Genomic DNA, 20,139 nt, shown 5'->3' with positions numbered 1-20,139 from the left:
GGTAGATATACTATTTTTGCTAAATGTTTGCCTGTTAGGGACTAGAATAGGGACACAAAGTAAGTAAGTAAATTATATGTGTTTTTTCAGTGGGGGTTACCTTGGAAGAGGTAGTCTTCTGTGTTCTGGTCGGGGTTGTCGGAGCTCCCTACGATGTCGAAGGGCGACCGGCCCGCCATCATCTCAAACATCAGCACACCCAGGGCCCACCAGTCCACACTGAAGCCTGAAAAGAGCACGCACCAGTTACCATACGTATTTACCGTACATATAGGCAGAATAGATAGAGCGACTAATGTCGACTAATGTCAGCTGGCACTCAAGACTGTACTACAAGATGTAGAGTCTAGTAACACAATGTGCTGCCCTATCCTATCTTTTAGCTATCGATAACAAGTTTCTATGCGTGCAAGTTTGTGAATGAAGCTGGACAAATCACAACGCAGTGTTTGGTGACGGTGCCACACTATACAGACTGGCTGCTTGTGGTGATGTCTATGCTTCATTTGGCCAAATAGAAAAGGCTATTATTATACATACTTCAACAATAACAGCAAAAGTGATTCATAAGAACAATGTTTTAGTAACCAAGATATTCTAGTATGTATGACCCAACATTAATGCTCTTCATATGCAAGTTATTACTATACATACATGTACATACAGACAAACCCTGTTCTAAACTAGCTTAGAACGTTGTTCTAAGCCATCTTTAGTAGCTTGTTATCTTTCAGTAACCTAGGAAGCTAGTTTTTAATGGTTTGACTTTTCCTCTTTCTATTTTCACTTACTAGAGGTGTATTTTAGTTTCAGTGGAATTACATCTTTAACGCTGCCATTCTACTGTCATTCTAATTATCAGTAAAAGAAGTTCGCTTGTGCATTATTGCTGTATCGCATACGCAATGTCCATGATGTCTGTTGGAATCCTCACCATAGTCCTCGCCTCGGAGTATTTCGGGGGCTATGTAATTGGGGGTACCGCAGAAAGTGCTGGTTGTATCGCCGGGCCTCAAACCCTCCTGTAACACACACAAAGATTTTAAACACATTAACCCTGGCATCCCTACTTTGAACATGTTATAGGCTGAACATCTTTAAAATAAGTAACTAAATAAAGCAGATCTACACATCACACTATTCTCAGTATTCGGCATACAACGCAGTACACAACCACAAGTGGTTAACACTCTTGTAATAGACAGTGGGGGGGGGGAGGGGGCGGGGGGATGCAATGATTAAAATGTTGGTATTCATGCACACAGACAGCTAAACACAAACCTTGCACATGCCATAGTCTGTAAGTTTGATGTGTCCCTCGGACTCTAGCAACACGTTGTCCAGTTTCAGATCTCGGTAGATGATCCCCCGCTCATGGAGGTAGTTGAGTGCCAGGCTGATTTCTGCCGAGTAGAATCTGATACGTTGGGGGAAGAATAACAAGACTATGAAAACCGGCCTCGGGCGACAACGTTCCTGTTATGAGCGTGACATTTCAGTCCATGTTTAAAGTGTGAAGGAGACATCGCATAATAGTGGTGCAACAGTTAAACAATCTAACTGATTTAATTAATTATTTAATAATAATAATAATGATGATAATAATCGATTAATCGAGTATCATAAAAGAACCATGAAGTCCAACAGGGCTGCAACTATCAACCTGGCATCCCTATATTGTGCATGCCATTATTTATAGGTGAAAATTGCTAACATTTTCAAACATAATGAAAATAGCCGATCTACAAGCTCACAAGCGGTGCCGAGGCATTGTGATGTTGTAGATCTGCTATGTTTGTGTGATACCGTCAGAGTATAAGATGGTTAATCAGACTAATCAATTTAGTAAGAGGAAACGAGAAGAAAAAAAATTACTTCTCAATTATTCAATTAATAGAGCAAGTAATAGATAGAATAATCGCTTAGAAAATCATCGTTAGTTGCAACACTAGTCAGTCTGGAGGACGGAAGCTCTGAAAATGATCGGGGGATAAAGCGGATCTGACGCCTCCTCCCCGCTTCCGTTTCGTCTTTACAGTTGCGCAAAATAATAGAAACATATCTTGCTGCTTAGCAGAAATGGAAATTCGAAAATAAAATGTTGTAAAGATAATTTAAAATATATTTTTGAGAATGGAAAAATATTTCTTTGTGAATGTAAATGACAAACAGATGACAGCTGCTGTTCTCGGCTTTCCGGATGTGTCTATGCTATATAGGCCAAGACTCTATATAGCATTCTGAGATTGTGGAATAGTTGTCCGGCTACGTGAGACAATTGCAACCCTACACTTCATTTGTCTACCTGGCGTGTTCTTCTGGAAGCTTCCGTTGTCTCTGCATGTGGAACATCAGATCTCCGCCGTTCACATACTCGATTACAAAGAAGAGTCTGTGGGATGAACAGAATGCAATAAGGATTAATTGTAGATGAAAAAAATATACTGTGTACTATTTGGTAATTATTGGACGTATACTGTTCCTGCTTTTACATTTTGCAGTAACAGGTTTGACTGATGGTGGGCAAATAAGCTTTCTGATACCTTCTGAACCAATTAGCTATAAAATAATAAGATAATTAAAAGAGTACCTTCAATTCAGTAAATCATTATGCGAACAATGCCAGTAGTGAGGTGGCTGTATTTCATAAAAGGGCAGCGCAATTATAGATATAGGCTTTTAAGTCTAATAAAACTAATTAGTGATGGATTCTAGATGGTGTTTCTTTGTACTGTGATTGACAACAAGCAACGACTGATTGAAATTGAGTTTGTGTGTTTTATGTACAGAAATTGTTTGGACGTTTATGTATTGGTATTCACAGACAATACTGTTTTTTCCTGACACCCACACCCCCCCCCCCCAGGGAACCACACTGGAAATAAAGCTTTTCCTTTATTACATTTTTTTTATAAAGTACGTATGTATTGCTGCAGGGCAGGTTTTATGAATCTTTAAATTATTTATTAAAGAAAAATCAATTACACTAACTGGTAAAAATTAAAGCAATGGTCTTCATCACATTTTCCATCAGGAATTCCATTCTTTGAAAATCTATTTCAGACCATAATTCTGAAGTAGAAGTAGTAACATGATTGTCAACTAGAGCTGTCAAAATGGTTTACATCAAATAATCATTGATTTTGTTGGGAAATTGCGCAATCAATCAATCAAAAATATATATCCGATTAGTTAGCTGCCGCTTACATTTTTATTATGTCAATTCAACCAAAGCAGTGTGTGCTACCACTTATGGTCTTTGTAGCCTACGTTCATTGCATACGCAGACATGGCAGCCTCTTGTCCATCTAAACAAGCCAAAACACAATCCAATTTGACTGCACGTGTTCCTCACGATTTAAACAATGTGATTTGTATTACCCGTCCACTGTGAATGCACACATTAAAAAAGACACCAGCATGAGGGATTTTGGTGGACAATTATAAACTATTGCTGAGTTTAACTGACTTTAGACAGGTGAACAACTATAAACTAGTGACCCATTATTTTACCTGGGTAACATTATGGTATTATTATGATTATGGTTCTACTTGAATGTTGTCCGACAAGAAACAAATATTAGTTCACAACACGTTACCTTTTGTCAGCCTGCTCTTGACATTTAGGGAGTGCCCTCTTGTGGATATAACGGTATTGACCAGTTCTGACATTACATGCCTTAATGTGCATCGTTTGGTATGCACATTTTTAAGACCGAAAGTGTAATGTACTTTCTGAGCTCAGATGACAGCCCTATTGTCAACTAAGCGATATATCCACAGACACTGAAAATGTGTTTTCCTTTTTCAAACGCCCATCCTCCATGCATAGACAAGACGCTCTGTATAAGGTATGCTCTCACCTGCTCTCTGTCTGGAAACAGGAATGGAGGCCCACCAGGAAGGGATGATTGGACGCCTGCTCAAACACATGCTTTTCTGTTTGGACCCAATCAATGTCCTGAAACCAGCAGATACACAGCAACACACACACACACACACACACACACACACACACACACACACACACACACACACACACACACACACACACACACACACACACACACACACACACACACACACACACACACACACACACACACACACACACACACACACACACACACACACACAAACATCAATCTACAGTCATTCTGACATAGTATCCTTGAACTTGAGAATGCTGAATAAGCAGGTTGCTCGATCGACCATCTTATGAGACCGGAGACTTGCTCCGGACCTCCGGTGTAATGGTTAGTGGTGGGTGGTGGCTAGTGAAAATGGCTGAGCGGGTAGATGGAAAAGTAGAGGCGGGCTTTCTATTGACAGGAGGATGATAACATGTCTGGACACAGATGCTGCCCACGCTCACAGGCCTGGGACGGCCAGAACACTTGGAGCATCGATCGAGCGCCCTTGTCAATTCGTCAATCACGCTAAGTGCATCTAATCAAGGCTAACTACTCGCGTTGCCACAGGCTGTGTCGCTACATGTGTATGTGGAGATCAATTTTTGATGACATGTTGGTTATCTGGGCCTTCTCAGGAGGAGTGATGGGTCTGAAGAGGTCTGTCAATTTGGCTGAAAGTGTTTCAGATGACGCACGCGAGATGGCTGTTCAATCACGAGTCATTGTGGGTTAACGATTCCAATTGACTGCTCTAATTGCGCTAATTATACGGAAGGCAGATAACTTCACTATGAACTAACCTTCACCCTCAACAAATGGGACATTTCAACAAATGGGACATATCTAAAAGATTAAGATCTGTTATAGACATAATGAAAACATGCTCATACTCTTGTAGACATAATGACACCACGCTCATAATGGACCGGTATAAAAGTTAAATGAATATATGACATTACAGAGTCCAAAGTCTCCAAAGTTTGTTCGGTTTGAAAACATCAGTCATAAAGTTTAGTTAATATGGCTAGACTGGGTTCATTTGAAGGGCTTTATTTTTAAAGAACAGGGAGATGAGGGTGATACAATGCAGGTCTGCAAGTCGGAATCAAAACCGCACTAACCACTTATCCATCCAGGCTCTCCAGGTTTTCCCCCGTTACAAATAGTCTCTGTTGGGTGGAAACCTCATATGTCCAAATCTGTTACTTTTCAGGATTCAAATTCAAAAATAGCAAATATAGCAGTTCTTGCAGATCTGCTATTTTGGAAAAAAAATTGAAAATGTTTTTTTTTTGGCGAACATTTTTAACTCAAATCTTTGCATCTGGAGGTCCCTGGCACAAAATATTTTTTGAGATGGGGGTCTGCAGCCAAATACATTTTGGAAAAAGTTTGAGAACCACTTCACTTCCGTACAATGACAACAGGCTAGATTACCTCGTCGTCGTTCACCAGTTCCTTCTTAACGACCTTCATGGCGTAGATGCGCTCCGTCTTCTTCAGCCGTACCAGCAGCACCTTGGCATAGCTGCCCCTGCCGATCACTCTCAGCAGGTCAAAGTCCACTAGGCCCAGACTGGACGCTGACTTTCCCGTGTCTCTACTGCTCCGTGCCTGGTGGTGGGTGGATGGATGGATGGCAGGGAAGGAATGAAATGGAAAAGCTTGAAAGATTAGCAAGGCATTATGGGAAAATACCACAATGTAAGATCAAGAGCAATGTCCATCACATACACATACACATGCACAATGACCTCAGTGCCAATTTATTATGTCAATTTATCTGGCTATCGACCCGTCTGAAGACGAGTTCCGCCTTGAGAGGTTGATGGGCCAAAACGCTGGTGCAATAAACTGGTGCTTTGCTAGTGTGTGTGTGTGTGTGTGTGTGTGTGTGTGTGTGTGTGTGTGTGTGTGTGTGTGTGTGTGTGTGTGTGTGTAGGGTGCTCCTTCATCTTTTGGAAGCTGTGAACTTGCCGTTTCAAATGTGCCCCCAGCAGCACCACGCTATAGCCGAAAATAGCAAACCTACAAGCACATTCGTTGCGTTGTTCTTGCTTATAGGTTGACTATTTTCGGCACGCGACAACGCCTGTACACAGTATGAATCGGGTTTATGGAATAAGTCACACACACAGGATCTCCATAAATGTTCATCATGCAGGCTCTGATTACAGATCTGCTTCTCTGTCCGTCTTCCCCATTCTCTCCTGCCTGCCTGCATATACTAGACAGTTTTCCATTCTCTCCTGCCTGCCTGCATATACTAGACAGTTTTCCCATCTATCCATGCACGCCCCCCCCCCCTCCCCCCCCACACATCTATCCTCGGAGCATTCATGGACCATGGAGATAAGATCCTTTGGACCAGTCCTTATCTCAGTCCATCTCTGTGTCCAACTCCATCTGTTCTTTATCTGTCTTCAAACCCCTCACCCCCCCCGCCTTCTCTATCCTCAACACCACCCATTGCACAGGCTGTTAATCAGCCCCTGGTGTTAAAAGCTGTGATAAAAGGTTACTTTATTTGCTCCAGCAAAGGAAATCAATATCCACACTGCTGCAAGGGTGCCGACGTCTGCATGCTCTCTATATCACATGCACGCTCCTAGCTCACTGATGATAACACAGGCACACAAAAGGAACACTATCCCCAGTGTCCTCTCTGTCACGTCGCCCTCCTGCATACACGTGCACAGCAATAGTGCGTGCACTGTAGCGTTACAAAGGTGGAACACACATCCACGAGACAAATGCACAGTAGGTACATCAATATAATTTGGTCGGCCGATATTATTGCCGGATATTGGCCTATGAAAGATGTATCAGTATCTGCCTACATGTTGTCCGAAATGTGTATGTGCCTAATTGAAAACTTACATGAGGGGTAATTGTTTATAAATAAATAAAAAAATGCAATTTATAATGATATGGATATGAACTTTAATCCATTATTCATACAGTGTATGTATGTATGTATGTATGTATGTATGTATGTATGTATGTATGTATGTATGTATGTATGTATGTATGTATGTGTGTGTGTATGTGTGTGTGTGTGTGTATATATATATATATATATATATATATATATATATATATATACACACACACACACACACACACACACACACACATACAGGCTCCAAAAAAAAATCCAATATCAGTTGGGCTCTAACACCTGCACATATGCGCACACACACACACAGCCCCTCACCTCCTTCTCTTCCCCATCGTAAGTTAAGCTCTCTCTCGAGTCTTTATTCTGGGGACCTGTGAGAAAGAGAGAGAGAGAGACGTAAGGAGGAGATGGAGAGAGGAGGAGGTGATAGACAGAGGAGAGGGGGAGGCAGGGAGCAGAAATGTGAGACAGTAGGTAGGGCAAGTGAGAGACAAGCCCCATGTTTTAATTTGTGATGTGCTACTGTCAGCATCTCCTGTGCTGTGACCTTTTTTTGAACAGCTGCGATATACTGTATTGCGATTGTAATGAGGGAATACGATTTTCTCTTTGTAGATGCGAAAAGAGGCAACAGTGGAAACCTATATCAAATAAAAGCATACAGTGAGGTATACACAACCTGTAGATGTAGAAAAGCCAAATCTGTGTTTGTATACACTGTACAAGTTAGTGTTTCTGTGTTGATGTAACTAATCAGTGATTTCAGGCATAAAAAGAGACTGCTGGCTAGCCAGTTAGTGGTTAGCAGTATCTCTGAAAGGCCTGCATACATTTACTAGTGTTGAAAATGTAAACCGCCTCACAAACAATAGCAACACGGTCACTAAAGCCCTCTCATTCCACTCAGCCACCTGACTGGACTTAACTAGTCTGTCTGGCGATGGAGACTTAAGTGCAGCCAATCAACTTGTGGTCTCGATGGCTAACACTAGATGGATGCCGACAAGTATTTAGTTGAGGTCAGCCCATTTGTTCTATAAAGATCAGTCGATCACAAGCTGTGGCCAGGGAGCTAAAGTAGTTTTAGAAAAAACACATCTGATTTGTGTGAACAGGTTTGGGTGTGGGAGTGAGATACAGACAGACTGATAAAGGGAGAGAGAACAAATGCGAGAATGGTGTGTGTGTGTGTGTACCAAGGTTATTATAATTTAGCATTTCTCATTAATGTTATTAATTTCATTTTTACTTTGTTTTCAATTTCAGTTTAGCTTTAATTAATTCGTTTTTTTAAAGCAGGTTTTCTAGTTTATTTTATTTTTTGGAAAAAGGCTTAGTTTTAGTTTAGTGTAGATCTGTCTTAGTGTTAGTTTAACTTTTGTAATATAGTGTATTAGTCAGGGGTGACATTCCAAAAGGTAAAAACAACAACAACAACGTATTCACAGTAAACCGACATCTAAAACATTCGAAGACAGTTTTCACCCACAATAGTAGGTAAGAAATAAAAGAAGGATTGGTGTGTGTATGCTTTACCTGGCTGTTCAGGGTGGTCTAATTGACTGGATCCTGGGCCAGGCATTATAGGTTCCTGGACAAGAAAACACAGGGATACTAAGATACCACACAGCATTGCAGACAATTAAACCATTCATATACCATTACTGGAAATCCTTTGTAAAAACCTACATGGAACACTTCAACTTTCAAACATATTTACATGTAACCAATTAAGCCCTATTATTTAGTTGTAAGACAAATAGCAAAAATAGCAGATCTACACACACGACCACACCACAATATGTTGTGAGCTTATATATCTATTTAATAATAATAATATTATAATATTTCATCTATAATCGCAGGTTGAAAGGGTTTAATAGTCATTAAAGTGTCATGTCAATTAATGTTCCCAGTATTGTTGTAGTGACCTAATATAACAGCCTAGTTTTCTACTGTCATCCTGTGATTATTCTGTTTTCTCTGATGTGACTGGGTGGCGTAAAAACTATAGGCAGAGTTTCAACTCTATGTGGCTGTGTACTGCAGACCAATGCAAAAGAAGTAACCTGCCCAATTCCCAAACCATATAAATAGTTTCACACACAATGCATACTGGCACACGTAGACGCTGTCTGTTAAGACTGATTTATACTTCGTTGCACGGTGGCCTTGTATGCCGTAAATAGCAGATTTCGTAGTGACGGGTTGTGAGCTTGTAGATCTGCTATTTACAGCGCATGCAACAAGTATAAATCAGACGTTGGGCTCCATCACCAAAATTATTCTGAATTCTCTGTCAATATTGTACACAGTGAGGGTACCATTGCTGCAATCAACTACAGTGAAAAAGGTTATCAACCAGGGCAGCGTGATATGATACCTCTGCTCATTTAGCTAGATATTGCAAATGCAATAACTATTAGAATTATTAATCACAAACAACTCAAATTGACCAGAGGGAGGGGGATATTTTGACAACATGATCATGACAACAACATTCGGTAATTTGACGAACTTGAACAAGAGTAGTAAAATGTTTAAAAAATAGTGGGAATAGACGATCTACAAGCTCACAATGCGTCACATTGCGACGCATTGTGATCTTGTAGATCTACTACTATATTCTGCAACATGGAAAGGATTATGACAATTATGCAAAATAATTGCAATTAGGTGATTATGTAATAATTGTGACAGGCCTACGATTGCATCAAACGATATCATCACTCACCTGTATCATTTGTCTGCCACACTCCACTGTGACCAGTTTGTGGCACTTCTTGTGGACCAACAGTTTGCAGTTGATGCATTTGTATCCCTGTCGGCCCAGACCCCAGATCCTGTCTGTACAGATGGCACAGTGGGCCCGCTGCTCAGGACAAGAGGCGACACAGGTCAAAATCAACACGAAATCGTTTAAGTCACAACGACACACTGGCGCACCTACACGGAGATGTTGCTTTCTAAAGCTCTGGTTCTCAAAGTAAGGTCCGTAAAAAAAAATAGCTATTTTTGAATAGCCAAAGAAATCTAAAATGACACAGATGCGTCTTAATGGGTTAAACACCAATTCGATTTTTAGCCGATCTACAATACAACACGTTGTGATACATTTTTTAAGTGGGGATCCGCGGTCAAATACATGATTAGTTTGGGGGTGCTCGCCGTGAAAATGTTTGAGAACCAGAGTTTTAAATACTGTGAATTTATGAGCACTGTGAACATTCACTGGAAATAGTACAAGCTCAGTGAACGTACAATTGTTACCTAGTTACCATCCAACACGACTACCTCTGGTACGTTGGACCCCCGGCACCGCTCAGGCAGTCACCCCTCATCAGCAAGCATACTGAGCTATTATCATACATTCTGTTAATGTCACCTACTAGCTAAATATAAACCTGTGAGTTCTAGGTCTGGCATCTCTAGAGTTGTCCTCCTACACCTCACACAATGTCCAACTACTGCAATAAAGCAAGTCCTGTACGCCCAGATTGCCCACGCAGTGTGTCAGTAGTTGTTTGTTAAGCATTTGATGCTACATTTCTTTTGAATACCCTATACAGAAATGAAGTACTTAATCCCCCCCATTACCATAGTAGTTAAATATAACTCTTTTATAATTATGAACGAAAATAGTTCGCTACCGGGCGGAAAACTGTCCAAAACTGTAAAACCTGTGTGCCAATGGATCCACTGTAGTTGTTATTTAGTCACAAGCTCTTGTTACTAATTTTCATTTGTTAAATATTTATAAAACTCGCAAACACACTTTTCAAAAATAGCAATAATAGCCGATGTACAAGCTCACAACGTGTCACGATGCAACGCATTGTGAGCTTGTTGATCTACTATTTTTGCTACTTTGGTGCATGACTGTAGTATGACAAAGTAGTATTTATTACGAAAAACAAAACTGCTCCACAGCAACAATACACTGTGTTCTTATTTCTGACAAACATTTGCCCACTGTACTGTTGTGCAGCTAATAACACTATGCCTTGCAAAGCAGGGCAAACCTCGTTAGCCACTTAAACGCTATAGACTTAGTTCCAGTTTAGATCGGAGTCCCCCAGGGGTCTTTAACTAGGCCCCTTACTTTTTTCCCTCTATAACCAAATCTCCTCTGCGAAAATAGCTGATCTACAAGCACACAAAGCGGCGCAATGTGATGGGTTGCAACTTGCAAGCTTGTAGTTTGGCAATTCTTTCCCGAATGTTTAAGCCCAGAATAGGGATGATGATGAAAGCACAGTTGGGGAGCAAGTGGCAGCTAGAGGGACCCGATAGTAGGGCTGAGCAATTAACCGAAAATATATTGAAACTGATATTTAGAACAAATAACAGACTTATAACCAGATAATCGAGAAGCAATGTTTTTTTATATATATTTTATATATCAACAAATGTACACAAAAAAATGTATAGATGTTTTTTTATCTAAATTGATTAGTCTCATTAACCACTTAACCACAATTTGATACTTTGTTGTATAATGGTGGCATGAAAAACTAGTGAAAATAGTGAAATATTTTCACAATATCTTTTTACAATGGTTCCATTACTAGTAATCGAGGCAAACGTTTGAAACACTTGTGGTATTGCTTTGAAGTCATAACGCCCAGCCCTACCCGGCAGTTTCAAAAAGGCTGCAAGAGAAGGATAGCGTAAAGTTGCATCTCACCCTGTTGAAGCGCTTGGCCTGGAAAGCGTGGCCACTGGCGTAGTACAGCTTCCTCCAACGGCGTGCTCCACGTCGGTATATTGACTCTATGCACGGAGGAGGCACGTTAAGGCACTGCCTTTCACTAAGCATGTGTGTATATGTATGTTTGTGTGTGCGTCAGTGTTGATTTTGTCGACTAAAACTATGACGAAAAATGTTCGTCGACTACCTTTTTTCACAGACAAAATCCAAATAAAAAGCTACGATGACTAAGACTAAATATATTGACAATTTCGTCAACAAATAAAAACTAGACTAAAATGTTAGGGAGGGACTAGTGGAGAAGAGATCCAGTAGAACTAAAAGATTATTCGTTTTATGTTATGCTATTCGGTTGCATGCTATTTCCAGCATGCAACCAAGTGTAAAAATCATCCATTACGACGCCATCAAGGCCAAAATAAATTTTAGTCGACTAAATCAGCTGTAGACTATAATCCTATGATATTTAGTCGACTAAAACTAGACAAAAACTAAAACATTTCAGGTGACTAAAATATGACTAAAACTAAACGGAATTTTATTCAAAAGACTGATTAAGGTCCTAGGGTAGTTAATACCCTCACAAAAACATGTAGTAATCCTGGTCACTATACTGCCTCCCCCTGGTCAGCCGGTGCGCCTGATGGAGGGGAAGGGAACTGGTTGGAATAACGTGTTCCTTCCACGCGCTACGTCCAACCAGGGAAACTCCCCCCTGTCAGGTGAAAAGAAGGTCAGTTGGCTCTCATGCACTGAAGGAGGCATGAGCTCGGCCCTGGCCTCCCTAGGCTGGTGGGGGGAGTGTAGTGCCCAGGATCACTTAGCAAATTGGCACCGGGTGAAAAAAGGGTTACAAAATCGCGGGATAAAAAAAAGAAATAAAAAAAAGACTGATTAAAACTACACCTAAATTTGCTGTCAAAATCAACACTGGTGCGTGGGTGTGTGTGTGTTTGTGTCTTGCATCACACAGTATACATGGTGATGTACGTATGATGAAATGTAACAACGCCAGACTCCATATAAACCAGAACTAAAGAAATGCAGTAGATGGATAGGTGTACAACTTACTGTCCTCCCCTTGACAAGGCATGCCTGGTTTCTCTGGTACACACGGGAAAACTAAGAGAAGGAACAATTAAAAAGACGCTGCGTTACGGTTGGGTTCTGCTGAAGACCCGGGATCAAAGCAAGACTGAAGATTTCTGTTAGGCCAAGGCCCAATCTATGATTCATGAAACAACATGAAAGGAGCACCCCACACTAGCGCACCGTTTCCTAAACACTTCGCAAAATATGTAAAATTATGATGATTTGGTAATACCGTCCTAAATCTATGCTCCTGCTGTTCTACATACAGCCAACCAGTTGAATAAATTGCAGATTGATGAGGCTTTAACCATTGCTTTTATGAAATACGCACATGAGACCAATAGGGTTTAATAGAAGATGCTCTTGAACATGTATTCTATTGCTAGTTTTAGCAATTCAAATACGTTAATCTTGAATATATACAAATAATTTAATCTTGAAATAAAATATCCATTATTACTGTAGTGTAGGGCTTGACTTTACCAGCCACATGGTGCAGAGCAGCAGTGTTAAAGTTAAAAGCCAAGAGAACGACATACTAGGAATCCAAATGACTCATATCAGTCAGACTGAGAGAAGTTTAATCCATATAAAGCCAACGGGTTTTTCTGACAGCATCCTACAGTGGATGCGTCCCGCTTCCAGCCGTCACATCAGCAATTATAAATACCTATTGCCGCTAGCAGAACCTGACAAGTTCTGCTCATGATGTTTTCATGATGCCGTGCTTGTGTGTTAAAGACACAGAACACTCAGAAGAGATAAGAGAGAGAAAATAAAGTGAAAGATGCCATAAGAGGCAGAAATACAGCCTTATAATGAACAGCTAATGTATGCCTGTGTGTGGGCGTACGTATGTGTGTGTGAAGCCTAATTTATGGCGAAAAAAGCAGACCTACAAGCTCACAACGCTTTAGTCTGAGGCGATGTGTGAGTCAGAGGCGAGGCGAGGCGTGGGCTACAGCCGATGCCCTCTCATTAGCGATCAGACCTGGCGACCTCCTTCGGCAAAGACCCCCACCCTGACCCCCCCCCCCCCCCACCACTTCACATTCATCCACCGAAGTCTCGAAGTCTCGCTGGCATACGGCTCACTCTTGACCCCCATCACCTCTCTCCCATCTTTCCTGGGTTTGATTAAACTTCATGCCTTGTCTACGCTAGCTCGGGTTAACGTTCTCAGGACATGCACGCAGGCACATGGCCTGTCAATCAAACGCTCTATACCCATCCCCCACTTCTCTAACAGCCCCCCCCCCCCCCCCAGGGCCCCCACCATGTAAACGGCCCTCACCACATCTCTTAGTCAGTCCAGACCTCTGGATTAATGCAGTTGGACATCAGAGGGATAAATAGGTTAAGCTCAGCAGGAGAGAGAGAGAGAGAGAGAGAGAGAAGCACAAGTTGCTTGAGGGCTGACGGCGAGACATCGACAGCGGAAGTAATGTTTTTTCACAGGTCAACACGTCGTTAAGCATATGTTTTAATGCTTCTTTTTGGCTGCTCACCCGTGGGGACATTCAATAATATGCTGTACACTCATAGATTGGCATTTAAACCGCACATTTTTTGCTTTTGTTGGGGCATGCATTTGGTGTTCGTGAGAGAGAGAACCTTATTACAGATTTGTTGGTACATGGTATCGCACAATACTAAAACTAGGGTCCGACGGCAGAATAATAATGGCAATCTGAGTCATTCTTTTAGCTGCAGTGACGTGATGTCACTGTAACAGAAAACGGAAAAGATTTAAATGTATTATTTAGAATTGACTAACACCTGCCAAGAGGACAGCATTAGTCATGAAACTGCTACAGAAACCCAGTGCAGCCAAATGCAAGTAAATGTAGTCTTTGGTGAGTAGATTATGGACTATGGAAATTATTTCCTACACTCGCTGGTTTGCTGCCTATACTTTCTACTAGATAAGCCATGCTACGTGTGTCATCATCCATAGTACGCAATTATCTCAGTCATCAAACACAATTTTGATCGATGCTAAGCTAAGATATTGATTCAGATCATCGTTAAATGGTTAATTATTAACATTCACATTATTAAGGATGAATTAATGATTATTTTTGTTATAAACAATTACTTTATAATTTTAATAAAACCACAATGAACATTTACTTGTGTTTTGTTTCCCGTGAATATTGTTTAATAAACATTTATAAATGTTAAAACTGTAGCCTTGCTGCGTGAATTTTCAACTGTTTGTTGACTCCCTCTCTCCTTTTCTCCCAACTAGTCTGCTACCATCCATTCTTCAGCATGCAAAGATCAGTTCTACAGCTTAGATCAGTGGTTCCCAAACTTTTCTAGATCAGGGCCCACTTGAATATCTCGAAAGTTTTAGTTTTTTTAGATTTATTTTTGGGCTTTTATGCATTTATTGACAGGACAGTAGGCTGACAGGAAATGGGGAGAGAGAGATGGGGAGTGACATGCAGCAAAGGCCGTCGGGATCGGGATTCGAACCCCTGACATGCTGTCAGGCTACACTGATCCTAGGTGCCTGGACCGCTACGCCAGCAGTCCAGGCCATTCAGCTGCCATGTTAAGTGGTCAGATATGGTGGGCGGCTTGCATTTTCAGAGCATGTTTATTTTAATGATCAATCAATCGATTTGTGTTCTGGCTTGGATCAAGTAGTAGACTTCAAGTTCCTATTTATCGGTATCACAATGAAAACTAATTGTTCAAGGTTTTAAAGAAGAAAAAAACAGGATATTGTTTTACATGATTGTTTTTTTATATTAATGTTATATCATCATTCAAATCTTTGCTAATTCTTTGGGGGACCAACATGAAATATCCCTGGGCCACAGGTTGGGAATCGCTGGCTTAGAAAATAAACCAATCTTACACAACAACTTTATTGTTATCATTGCCATGACAGTGATGCTGTTAGGAACAAGGTGCTTAATGCTGATGTTCGTTTCGGTATAAACATTTATAATACTTTTGAGTTTTAATAAAATCATGCTGCTGCCATGACTTTTCCACATGCACTCAACAGCAGGCTGTGCTCAACATCAATGCCAGTAATCTAGAGATTAGTAGTAGAGAAAGTAGTAGAAAGTAAACATGCTCAATGTAAATGTTTGTAATAAATAAAATAAAAACAATGCATCGATGCATGGCTATAAAATTGATGCATTTTATAGTCTGTGACGATGATGAATCGTGGCAGAACACCTTTGCTCCATGCATTGTGCCAATACATCAGTCCATAATCACAACTTTCAATGGCGATAAAAGTTATCTTGATATATAAAAGCAGATAAAAATATATTTTGTTTAGAGTCAATAATGTACCGGGCCAACCAGTGGTTAGTGTTTAGACACTAGATGTGTATAAATAAATCCATAAAAACATAGGAAACCAAAAGATGGGCAAGTTGGGCTCACCGTGGATGATGAGTTCTGAGTCTTTGTTGAGATCGTAGAGACGCAGGGCCTCCTCCAGCTCCAACTGAGACGATACGGTGCAGGGGTCACCTGACAGGAAGGAACCACGGGGACACGAATGAAAAAGAACGTACTCAAGTGTCTGTAATCATGCACAAACTGTCTGTATTCATGCACAAACATGACAGAATTTGTTTACTTGTGTATATTATATAGATTTCTAAAAAAAAAATCTCTTAGTTACACCTGCAATGGTGTACACAGCAGCATTGTGAATCAGTTTTCTTATGTTTAATAATGAGATCAAAGAAATAAATAATGTGCCTTCATGTAAGATTCCCTCAACAGCCAGAACAGGTCATTTATCATTGCAGCAGAATAATGCTCAGAACATGCAGATAATTATCTGTTTTTAAGCTAAAAACTTAAAAACGTGTATAACTTGTAAAACTTGTTGTAATATATTTTTGTAAAACACCATAACATTTCCACATTTGTAACTGTGCTTTATGTATGGTTGGAGGTTAAATGCTGTAGCTTCGAACGTGGTCATTAAGAATGAGCCTGCAATAAAACGTGAAGACAGTCCAGCTCATGTCTAATTATTTTCTAATCATTAACAGGGAAGTCAGGCTTAGTTATTTCACACATGGAGAGTGACAGAGCAGTAGGTCACTGATTCCATTCTTGGTAGCGTACATAGCTAATCATAATGGCACACAGGTGACATTATTATGAGTGGAAAACAGAAGCTATGACACATGCAGGGCGGTTAGAACCCAATATGGTGATAAGAGTGTGAGGCAAAGTTTGCTGCAGTGCCAAGAGTTTTGGATGTGGTTTCAGTGTGTGCGTGTGCGTGCGTGCGCGTGTGTGCGTGAGAGACACTGTGTGTGTACAGAAAGCTTGTACCGGTACTGTATATGCGTACTGGTATTTGGGGAGGTAGCAGAGACAGCCCCCACACAATGGAGGAGTTCATTATGAGCATCAGGCTGCTGATGACGACAGCCCAGTGCAGTACGTGTGGCGGCTCGTCTGAGGCTAATGACTTTAGGCAGGCTGACCTTCTCCTGAGCCCACAGACCTGACAGCTCCATCTTTGCTATGACATTATTACTGCTGCCTGACTAACTGGCTGACAACAAGGACTTGGGAGGGGATTCAGGGTATAATGGTGGTGGTGCGGGGGGGAACCCTTTCTAAGACTGACGTGAAAAGCTATAGCCTCAGAGTCAAGAAGGCGTAATGTGTATTTGTGTGCGTCTATGAACGTTTATGTTTCTACGAGTAACGGTTTGCTGCACAGCAAAAATACAGTGTAGATGGTCATTTTAGCATCATACAACCAAAACAGCTAATAGAAATATTTTTGTTTAGGGGAAATAGTGGAGAACTCCACATGCAATCCATGACTTAGACAGCCTAGTGTGGGCTGTCTAAGTCATGGATTGCAGCTGTCAGGACCCGAGGAAGCAGTAGGGGGAGAAGCGTTTCTATGGCATACGGTGCAACTTTGCATATTTGTGGCACCCCCTATGGGCAGAAGTGAAAGTGATTTTGGATGTGCCTCTATAGAGGCCCTTCAACATGTGATTCCAATGTGGGGTTGATTGGATGTTACGTTTATGATATGTTTGTATATTATGTATATGTTTTTTGTAAGAAATTAGGCCCCTGCCACTAGTTTTGGAAGGCAAAAATACAGGCAACCCGATTCAGATGTTACTAGACGTATCAGTAGGCAACGATCTCTGATAGTCTAGCTACACAAGACTAATATTTGTAGCACACGGTGCCCCCTATGGATGCTGTGTCCAGTGTGTAGAAAGCTTTTAGACAGATAGTTGGACAGTGGGAGGGAGGAGGGGAGGCATACCTTCCTCATCGATCCACTTCATAGTGAAGAGCTGGTCGTTGTCCATGGAGCACATGTCCCTCACCTCCCCGTACAGGCCCTCATATGAGATGGACGGCTCAAAGTGGGTGATCATGATGTCCCTGCACAGAAAAACAGACAGTTCTGAATGTTAATTAACTGTGTGGCAGATTAAAAAAATACATGTTATGTTTTGAAACGTTGCTCATGAAAACAATTTTATCGTGGAAATGGAGCAGTGCCTTCATTAAACTTGAAGAGAAGATGTGATGTCCACAATGGCACATTCATGAAAAACAAAATCATTTTATGGCGTTATGAATAATGCATTCATTCATTGAGTTAAATAAGGGATCGGGGAATATGGTTTTAGCAGAAGTGAATACAAGAAAACAGTATCCTACCACTGACCTTCTAACCTTGAACGTCAAGCTAAACTGCAGTAAATTTGCCTTCTTTCCAACTACTAAGAGGCTCCAGAGTGCCCGACGTTCAATGGAGAGACCCGAGAGAGAGCAAGGTGAATGGGAGCCAGGAGCCTGTTCAAACAACGCTGTGACTCACAGACTCTCGTCTGACACATTGTATCGGTCTATTCATCTACGCAGCACGATGGTGGTGGGTGTGTGTGAGAGAGAGACACACACACACACACACACACACAGGAGAGCGACAGAGCGAGAGGCAGAAGGAGTGAGAGAGAAAGAAAGAAAGAAAGAGAAAGAAAAGCAGAAAGAAAAAGAGAAAGAAAGAAAGACACTGTAGACCACTTGGTTACTTGAGAGCAGTGGAACAGAGGGGAGCAGCATGCCTTACGCTTAATCAACAAACGCTCGGCCGCACGCAACCACCCTCATCCATCACCACACAGCACCCACACACAAACGCATGCACACACACCAACAGAGACACAAACAGAGACACAGACGGGCAATCACTCTCTCTAACACACACCAGTGCGTGCCGGGTTATCTATCCACAATGTCTAGCAGTAGGTGAGTGAGAATATCATCCCCACTGGACTCGATCATCTATCCCTCATCATCTCTCCTCTGAGGGCGACCCCTGGCCAGCAGCAGGATTGATGTCCTCTCTGCTCCCTGCCCTCTGGCTCCGCAACTGTGTGTTAACAAGTGTGAGCCGAGGGAGGGGGCAGACATGGCGCACACACACACACAGTTTTACAGGTCTTATGGCAACAAGAGGTCTGAGCCTAGGCGTCTCAGGGGTGTGGGCGGTACAAACAAAGGGCAAGTGGAGAAGAGAGAAAGACGAGTGAGTGAGGTGAGGAAGACAGTGACATATACTGGCACATGTGCATCCACATTATACAGCAACTGCACTGTTCACTTTATCTCCACTGCTGCAGTGACTTTTGAGAATTGTGATACATACAGTACAAACAACTAGGGACGATAAATCGCTTTTCGATTACATTTTTGATTAGTGCTATAATCAAATTTTAAAATAGAAATAAAAAATGCTATAACAAATTTGAGTGGATTTCATTTGAAATGTATTTAATGTATGTACTTTTTACTGTCAATATTCAAAGACATTCAAAAACCTTCCTGTTTTCAAAAATAGCCATTTCAAAATGTTCAAAATAAAAACCTACAGTAGCTACTGCTTTACAACAGGGGAGGAAAACAGTGTGTGCATCTGTGCGCCTGGAGTTTCATTTTCCTGAAGCTGCTGCCAAATTGTGAGTGTGATGGGAAGATTTTGACAAAACTAGATGACAAAACAGTGCAGTGCAAAATATGCAGGGTAAAGTTTGTATATCACATTCGTCCGTGATGTTAAATCGTGTGATGCGATGAGCTGATCTTGAGCTGCTATTTTCGACACCATCATGAATAAAAATCTGGCTTTACAGATTTAGTGTTATCTAACAACGAAAAGCGGTGGATAAAACGCTGTGTGAAATTGGGTCCGTGTCTGCCTTCTAATGTTATACTGTGGTGGCTGCCGTGTGTGTACTGTGAACCAACAGGGACCGGAGGAACCGAGCGAGAGGAGACTATCCACTTAATCGATTGCGGATGCAGACGTTTTCTCAGACAGCAAATAGAAACTGGTTCAAATGCATTTTCAAACATACCTCGGCCTCAGCGGCCCACTCCAGTAAAGTCTGTGTTTGTTAAACACTTTTTAGAATGGAGTGACTTGTCTAATACCGACAGCAGCATTGATTTGTACAGGAGTTTTTGGCATATCGGTTCTG

The 20,139-nt window shown here is 41.3% G+C and overlaps 1 protein-coding gene across 1 annotated transcript in view; it reads right to left on the bottom strand.

Moving 5' to 3' along the window:
• prkci (protein kinase C, iota) overlaps positions 1-20,139 on the bottom strand; it is a 38,061-nt gene that overhangs the window by 4,129 nt on the left and 13,793 nt on the right. Inside the window, exons 2-14 of the mRNA XM_084056609.1 lie at positions 17,913-18,034; positions 16,034-16,123; positions 12,599-12,649; positions 11,504-11,589; positions 9,551-9,688; positions 8,353-8,407; positions 7,132-7,187; positions 5,352-5,528; positions 3,864-3,961; positions 2,306-2,392; positions 1,282-1,417; positions 935-1,022; positions 101-226 (exon numbers count right to left, since the gene is read on the bottom strand). Of these exons, the coding sequence (XP_083912735.1) occupies positions 101-226; positions 935-1,022; positions 1,282-1,417; positions 2,306-2,392; positions 3,864-3,961; positions 5,352-5,528; positions 7,132-7,187; positions 8,353-8,407; positions 9,551-9,688; positions 11,504-11,589; positions 12,599-12,649; positions 16,034-16,123; positions 17,913-18,034 (1,310 nt within the window). The remainder of the gene's footprint in view (positions 1-100; positions 227-934; positions 1,023-1,281; positions 1,418-2,305; positions 2,393-3,863; positions 3,962-5,351; positions 5,529-7,131; positions 7,188-8,352; positions 8,408-9,550; positions 9,689-11,503; positions 11,590-12,598; positions 12,650-16,033; positions 16,124-17,912; positions 18,035-20,139) is intronic.

This window comes from Gymnoscopelus microlampas (genome assembly GCF_963454915.1).
Source record: "Gymnoscopelus microlampas genome assembly, chromosome: 5".
NCBI classification, from domain to species: Eukaryota; Metazoa; Chordata; class Actinopteri; order Myctophiformes; family Myctophidae; genus Gymnoscopelus; species Gymnoscopelus microlampas.
This window is presented reverse-complemented; position numbering and strand designations above follow the sequence as displayed.